Source organism: Lutjanus erythropterus, chromosome 18, assembly GCF_056507025.1.
Source record: "Lutjanus erythropterus isolate fLutEry1 chromosome 18, fLutEry1.hap2, whole genome shotgun sequence".
Lineage (NCBI taxonomy): Eukaryota > Metazoa > Chordata > Actinopteri > Lutjaniformes > Lutjanidae > Lutjanus > Lutjanus erythropterus.
Genome location: NC_139334.1, coordinates 16,556,197 through 16,564,114, shown reverse-complemented (window position 1 = coordinate 16,564,114; position 7,918 = coordinate 16,556,197). Strand labels below are relative to the sequence as shown.

The window sequence follows — 7,918 nt, the reverse complement described above, 5'->3', positions numbered from 1 at the left end:
ACCCTCTGTTTCTTCCTCTTTCGCACCAAACTACAAAATGCTGTCCAACTTTTTAGAGATGTTGTAATGTGAGTTCTGATTCCTGTTTTTTCCGGATTGGGTGACACCATTTTGTAGTTGTCAGAATTATAAAATACTAATAAAATGATAAGGTAACTCTCTGATAATGTACTTTTACCTTGTCTTCTTTAGAAATCTTGGGCTGGATCAGGACCCAGTTTTGATATGAGCTTGCAAAGCATAATGATACACTGGGTTACATACATAAAATTACCCTGACCACCAAGTTCACATGGGATTTAAATGGCGCAGAGTAAATATGTCATGTGTGTTTAAAGTCGTTGTAAATATGGTGTGAAATAGCTCACACTGGGGGCTCATTACGGGGCCCCAACAAACAGAAGAAGGGCTGTCACATCAACATGTATAATGTTCACTGCAGGATTTTTTTTTTACACAACTTGTTCATGAAATAGCCAGTTGGTTTTATGTAGTTTATGTGACTGATTTATTCCTTGGATTAGGCCCAAGTTGCTCTGTTCATCACTTTCTGCTCACGTATCTCTGTCTTGGATCAAACCAAAGTTGGATTTGTTGCAGGGTCAAAGAGTTGCATTTCTATGTCAATGCACCACTTGACCTGCAGAATCCAAAGCAACAAGTTTATCTTGTACCCAGAGAGCTCACATTCCTGGCATATCAGCAGGACAGGAGTTGTTGCATTTTTATCCAACAGCCCCATCTTGTGGTGTAGACTGGGATCTGCTCTTCAGTGCTGAAGCCACAAGCATTGTTTTTCTTCTTTCAGTTAACCATCTTTTCCTTTAATGTATTTGTATGGACTAATAATAGCATTTGGCTTTGTAATTGTATGGCATTTTGTTATGTATATATTGTTTAAAAGACTGCTAATTAAATAAAAAAATGGAAAAACAAATGGTGTGAGCTGTCATTTCAGATTATCTATTTATTCTGACTAAAATATATTAATCACCAAATAATGTCTTTGTAAAAATCACAGTTTACTTTTGAGACAGTGTCAGTTAGGTGTTGACTAGCCTCTATGCTACTTTATAGCCCATTGTTTGTAACTGTGATATGCTTGAAGTGTTCAAGGTACATTGTCGCATCATTTGTGTACTTGAGGTGCAAATGACACAATGACCTGCAAAACAGTGCAAACCAATACAACACCTGATCAAACTACACACCTGAAATTACCACAGAGTTCAACACTTCTGGAACAGTGGGTACATAAATCAGAAGAATCCAAGTATGTGTACAGATACAAGGAACTTTAACTCTGGTTTCAAGCTGTTCTCGATACTTAGACATAGACGTACACTTAAAAACAAGGACAACAAAGCTGAACAAAGACAGGTACACCAAATCATTTAAATATAACGTAGCAAGTAGGTGAAAAATAGATGCATACATCCTCTGGTTCCCAACCTGAGGGTTACAACCCCCACTAGGGGTCACTAAAGCTTCATGAGGGGGGTCACAATGCCTTCTTGATTTTAACTTAAAACTTTTTTCTTTTAAAAAGATATATGTTTATATCTCAACATTTAATTAATTTCTGCAAACAAAACTGAGTGTAATTGTTTATTTTAAGTTAAGATTAATATTTAAGATATCACAGTATAAAGGTAACATTAAGACCTGAACACAAGCTACATGAGTCTTCACTCAAAAATACTGAATTTGTCAGAAAGGAAGCCTGTTAAGTATGTCTGTTAAAACTAAAACAATCATAAAAATAAACATAAAAACAGTGTGTATCAAACTGTAAACATATGGTTTATAATTAGGGACAGCGGATGTTTTAGTGTTACAGTGTTACAGATTTGACTGAGTGATGGCTTGTGGAAAGCAACTGTTTTTGTGTCGTGACTGTTCAGTGTACAGCGCTCTGATGCACCTACCATGAAGGAGAAGTTGAACCAGACTGCAGTGGAAATGTACAGGGCTTGAATGGAGGGTGGATTAGCACCAATGATTTTTTTCTGCAATAAACAAATAAAAAAAAAGACATTCAAGTAGGTAGAAATGCTTGCAAAGTGAAATTATATTTTGTTCATATCTTGTAGCTTATCTCATTAAAATCTCTTTAATCTATACAGTATGTCTGAGGCGGTTTACGCCTGGTATTAACATGCTTTCGGGGTGATCCAATCACAACTGGACAGAACTAAGTACAGGTGAGATTTGAATGATCAGACCACATTCAGAGGTGGTCTGGACCACATGTGACCACATTCTTTTAGCAGCGTGAACACAATGTGTCCTGGAAAGTGGCAGACTGAAAAATAAAAATAAAAAGGCTGCCAGCTGCATGCAGCGAGGCACCAGAATGACAAAAGCTGTGATGCACTTCATCGCGTTTTATCCATTTGAAGGGCACCCTGGAGGGTACTTTCTCATGTTCTGTCCATTGAAACGGTGCCCTAGAGGCATTTCATCATGTTGTTTTAGACACTGGGGCACTTTATAAGGACATTTTATCACATTTTGTCCACTGGAGGGGCACTATACAGGGCATCCAAGAGGGCACTTTGCAAGATTTTTTTTCGAACACGGGGGCACCAGGGGCAGGAGCAACTCCACTCAACTAATGTCCTGTGAGCACACACAAAAGAACTGCATGATTTCCATTTGGTTTCACAGTGATGCAAATTATGTGTTTCGGCTCTCTTACCTGCCAAGATAAACACCAGATGTTTGTGAACAAACTGTCTGTCTGTTTCAGCTGATTTCACCACTGAACTAGTAACTACAATATCCCCAAACCCACGTAAAAAAAAAGTCACACAATTTTGAGTTGCTGAGTGGGGAGAAACTTAATAAACTTTGTGGAACAGCTTGGGTCAATTCTTAATAATTTGTGCTTTCTGGTAAATTTGGCATTAAATGCAACACATTACACAGTTGTGTCTTTACCTGTTAAACATTATTTTAGTGTGAAGAACAGGCAGGAGAGAAACACTGTGGTGTGCTGGGAATTTATACCCATGAGCATGACTCACACTTTTATTTTCTCTGGCTTTGGCATCAATGCCTTTCTTCGTAATCTGTGATGTGAAAACATGGGATTTCCACACAATCGTAGGAAATAAAAGTGTGTGTCCTGTTCACAATTCACTGGTAAAATCCCAGCGCACCACTGAGTATCTCTCCTGCCCGCTGCTGACAGCGCAAGTAAAACCTGAGGCTCAAGTAGACTTACAACAACCTAAATCATAATTGACATTCAACTGAAACATAGTGTTTATTTGCATGTAGTCCCGGACATGGTCCCTCGAGAGGCATTTTGATGACAGGTGAGAAGTGACGTACTGCTATCCACATTATAGTATTACTGTTTATAGTAGTATAAACAGTCTATGTGAAGTGTTCTACTAAATCAAGGGTCTCAAACTCAAATTGGTTTGAGGCCTCGGATAGCATTCTTTCAGTCATCTCATAGGAGAACCACTTCAACATTCAGGTACTTAAAAAAAATGCAGTATTTCTGAAAATGTACTTTTTTGTTTCCATGACTAATATAATTTCTTTATAACAGGAACAAAAAAAAAAAAAAACAGCAGTGTCTCTACATTTGTATATACATTAGCTATGTGTAACATTGGACACAAACTGCAACTCTGTCACTTTGAATTGGTCATTAATACCTCAGTACCTCTGAATTTGGCTTGCTGAGCATTGTCTGTTTTTTCTGTGCTTTTGTCAAATGTTACAGAGTATGTGGTGAAAACTCAAGCTTTGTCATGTAACTGATCATAAATTTCACTTGATAACTTGTTGATCCACACTGCCAGTGTTATTTTCTGGACACAGAATATCAGTTAATTGTGATATGCACTCATTCAGAAATACATTCACAAAGTGCTGGCCCCTCGGCCAGCAGTTTGAGAGCCCTCCACTGGACTGAGAAATGTGACATTTCAATAACCCACTCTTACCACTAGATGGGGGTGTAACCTCATTATTGGCAATATGCTGAGCATTAGAACTGGGTCAATTTGTGCACCTCTTCAGCATACTGGAGAGTCTGACTGTCTTGTTTAAACAGATTTTAGCTTTCTACGACTGTAAATAACAATATAAGTAACGGAACCACAAAACATTTGTTAACTGTTGCTGATGATCCGGATGGGGTCCTGATAATTTGTGTCAACATTTATTGTCTAAGATTCCACAAGGTGGAGTAGTTTGGCCAGCTTTTGAGATCAGCAAAGTACAGTAAGAACAGTTAATTTCCAAAACCTGCTAATGTATTCTTCGACAGTTATTATTTCATTAGGCCTAATTATGATGATGCGTGACTGCTGTGTTACTGGTGGTGCTCTTCAGCATCTTAGGTCATCGAAACATATTTATACTCATGCTGATATTGACAAATGTGGTAATCATGGCTTTCAAGATTTATGAATGATAAGAATTAGACATCCTTCCTTCAACTGCTTTTAACTACTGGTAACTCATTCTATGGAAAATTAGAAGCACTCACAGGAAACTCCCTTCGTTTGATTTCCAACCACTCAACCTCAAGATTCATCTGAATACATCCTGTTGTATCAGCATTTCATTGTCATCCAAAGCCTGAGTGTCACGTCAGCATTGCCTTTAACTTCATGAATAACACTACTGTGAGATCAAACGCAAAACAAATGCAGCATGAAGGCCACACAGTTTCACATGTTTTTGTTTTTTATTTCATTACATAAGAACATACATACATACATACATACAAAGCACACTTTATAATAAAGAGTTTATGAAACTCATGGCACATTGGTCTGTAGAAATAACACAATCCCTACAAACAGTTACAATTAACTCTAGTATAGAGTTCTGATTATACCTAAGAAAACCCCAAACTCCCATTCAGAAAAACATCATCTTACATACCCACAGCAGATATGTACACATTCGTATGAAGTTGTAACAGTCTCCAGATCATTAGAAATCAGATTAGATTGGGGAATAATTAAGGTGAGATGATGTGAGACTTGATGTAGAAAGGGTTTAGGTTGTGTGTGGAGTTTTTAACCCACAAAATTTGGAATGCAACACATTAAAAAAAAAAAAAGCAAAATAAAACAACAATGTACCAATATTTCTACATCTACCTACAGGGAATCCCAGGGTTTTTTGGATAAAGTTGGTCGCTTTCAGATTTCCAATCCTGGTTTCTTCTGCTTTGGTGTGTTGATTTGTCTGTCCAGGGGCCAAAGAATGAGTCTCTGTTTTCTTGCTCATGCACTACTGTTGATCCCCACTCATCTAGGGAAAACGCTCCACTTTTTTCTTGTCTTTTCTTTCTTTAAAACCCTCCACCTCCCTCCTCCTCCTTCTTCTTCTCCTTCTTCTCTTTTCCAAATACCTATCCCACCCTTTCTTGCCCCTCTTGTCCTCTTGCCCGGAGTGAAGTGGAGACATGTGTTTCCCTGCACCTGCATGGAGAGAAAGGAAGAAAAGTGAAGTCAGATCTCTCCCTCCTCACCCTCTCCTCACCCTCCCCTCCCTCCCTGCAGAGGAGAGCAGACAGACTGGCGCCTAGCATGGAACTTTCATTAACCCCAGGCAGATAGCAACGAATCCGCTACACATTCACTGGGCCTGTCTAATTGGCAACCATGGTGAATGTGGAGGGTAAAGACACTTTCATCTCCCTGCACATCAATGCCAACACTATTCTCGCTGTTATTTAAGGTCTTATTTTTAAAGTTTATCTGATTTTGAAAGCCAAAACAGGACACTGGTGTCATTCTAAGCAAGCTGCCTAAAGATATGAGGTTTCTATGCACAATTATCTAGAGAATTCATTAAATTGTGAATATTTAATAGATTATGAAAGGATAAATACATACCATACTATGTCATTGTGATCCTAATGGCACAACCGACCTTCTTCTTTGGAGAAATTGCGAGTAAGATCTGCTGTCTGGAAAGAGAGTAAAAGGAAGCAGTGTTAAAAGCTGGCAATACTCTTATTTTAATTGCATATAATTAAAAATAACTGTCTGTGCGTGGGTGTAACATGTTTCCCACATCACACATCATCTGCTACTGCATCACAATAGACTAAATTACAATATCAGAGCCTTGCATGCATGCATATTGAGATGCTAGTGGAGCACTTTATAAAAATCTACAGAGAGTAGATTCAAGGCAAAATATGCAACATTTTTCCTTAAAAAATACAATATATAGATGCATATAAACATAATGACTTTCATAGTATAATTATGACCCACTAAAAGTGTGTGGTGATGCCTGTATTTCCTTATTATGTTGCTGTAGTCGGCACTTTACCAGCCAAAAACATCAGAATTTGACATCCTGGAAACGAAACTCAACAGTTAACTATCTTTGTGGTGCGTGCACAAACAGCTCGGGCAAATCCTTCTGATTCTGCTTTTATTTTCTCTTTAGTTTGCTGTGGTAGGGGCGCTTTATCCGCCCAAAACGTCGATATTTGACGTCCTGGCAATAAAAACCAAGTAATTAACTATGTCTGCGGTGCGTTTAGGAACACCTCGGAAAAATCCTAGTCAGTCTACCTTAAATTATTATTTTGTTTTACTTTTCAGGTCTGTAGTGGAGAAGAATTGCTGATAGTGAATGTCGTCGTGTGCTGATGTTGAAGGACAGGCATGCACAGTCCAACCAGCCCGCATCTCTCTCCGTCCTCACCTTTATTGACAGCACCATCTCCGGCGCGGCTGTGTCCTCCTCCGCCTCCAGCGCTATCTGGAGGTCAAAGATGTAGTCGATAACGTGTTGGAGGATTTCCACCTGGCTCACGGACTGGTTCTGCGGGATGCTGGGGACCAGCTCCTTCAGCTTGGAATAGCAGTCGTTCATGTCGCACAGGGCGCTCACCGGCTCCTCCAGACACGAGTGTTTATTCCGGCTGATAGTGAGACTCTGCTCCGAGATGCAGCACACGGCCTTGTAGCAGCTCCTCACCGAGCGGACGGGACTGATGGCTTTCATTTTTTTAAAAAAACAACAACAACAACAACAACAAAAGCAAGACTCGACTCGGTGCTTGAGTAGAAGTTCGTAAAGGTCTCCTCGTCTCTGTCCTGAACAGCTACAGTGCTCTGACAGCAGCGTACAGTTAGGTTTTTATACGCTGCACGCCCGCTCACGCCCACTTCCTCGCACCGCGCTCTGATTGGCCAGTGTACAGAGCAAGCGCGTTCTCATTGGCTGATATCACCTTGTGGACGGGTTGGAAAGAATGAGGAAATTAGGCTGGGATGCCTGGAGGGGATTGTCAATCAATTGGTTACCTCTTTTCAGGTGGTGGAATTTATTTGAAATAGGTAGTAAAAGTTCTCAAAGTAGAGCACAGTTTAGAAGTTTAGAATAAGTATATTTTTACTTTACAGCTGATTAACCTATAGGAGTTTCTATGATAGATTTCACTGCGGTTTCTTTCTGACTTTTACTTTCATAAACAGCTAGAAAACCACACAATGTCAAAAATAGAGAAAGTTGTGACAGTTTATCATAGATATGTTACATTTGATATAATTATAGCCTATTTTTGTGGAGAAGGCTAATCCAGCAGCGTTGGCCTGCTTACAACCCAGACTTGGGCTGTTGTTTTTCAGCCCTTTTTACTATAAAGGCAGCTAATTAACTCTACATTAATTTCCCTGCTGGTACAATAAAGTATATTGAATCATATCCTGTTGTATTGTATCTTATCGTATCATATTGTGCCACATTTTATTGTAATGTATCATATCATATTTAAGGAAAACAGCATAAGGAAACAGCATTTCTTTAAAAGTATATAACTAGATATGATTTGAGGTCTGCAGCTAACAAAGATTTCATTGTCTTATTCTTGAATGAGTTTTGGGGGGTCCCCAGCAAAAAGAGGAATAGAATATCT

The 7,918-nt window shown here is 39.1% G+C and overlaps 1 protein-coding gene across 1 annotated transcript; it reads right to left on the bottom strand.

Moving 5' to 3' along the window:
• Positions 1–4,695: 4,695 nt before the first annotated feature.
• id3 (inhibitor of DNA binding 3) lies at positions 4,696–7,125 on the bottom strand. Its single transcript, XM_084742778.1, has 3 exons — positions 6,703–7,125; positions 5,877–5,950; positions 4,696–5,459 (listed from the first exon to the last, which is right to left on the bottom strand). The coding sequence occupies exons 1-2, from the start codon at positions 7,003–7,005 to the stop codon at positions 5,897–5,899; spliced, it is 357 nt and encodes a 118-aa protein (XP_084598904.1). The 5' UTR covers positions 7,006–7,125; the 3' UTR covers positions 4,696–5,459; positions 5,877–5,896.
• Positions 7,126–7,918: the final 793 nt, after the last annotated feature.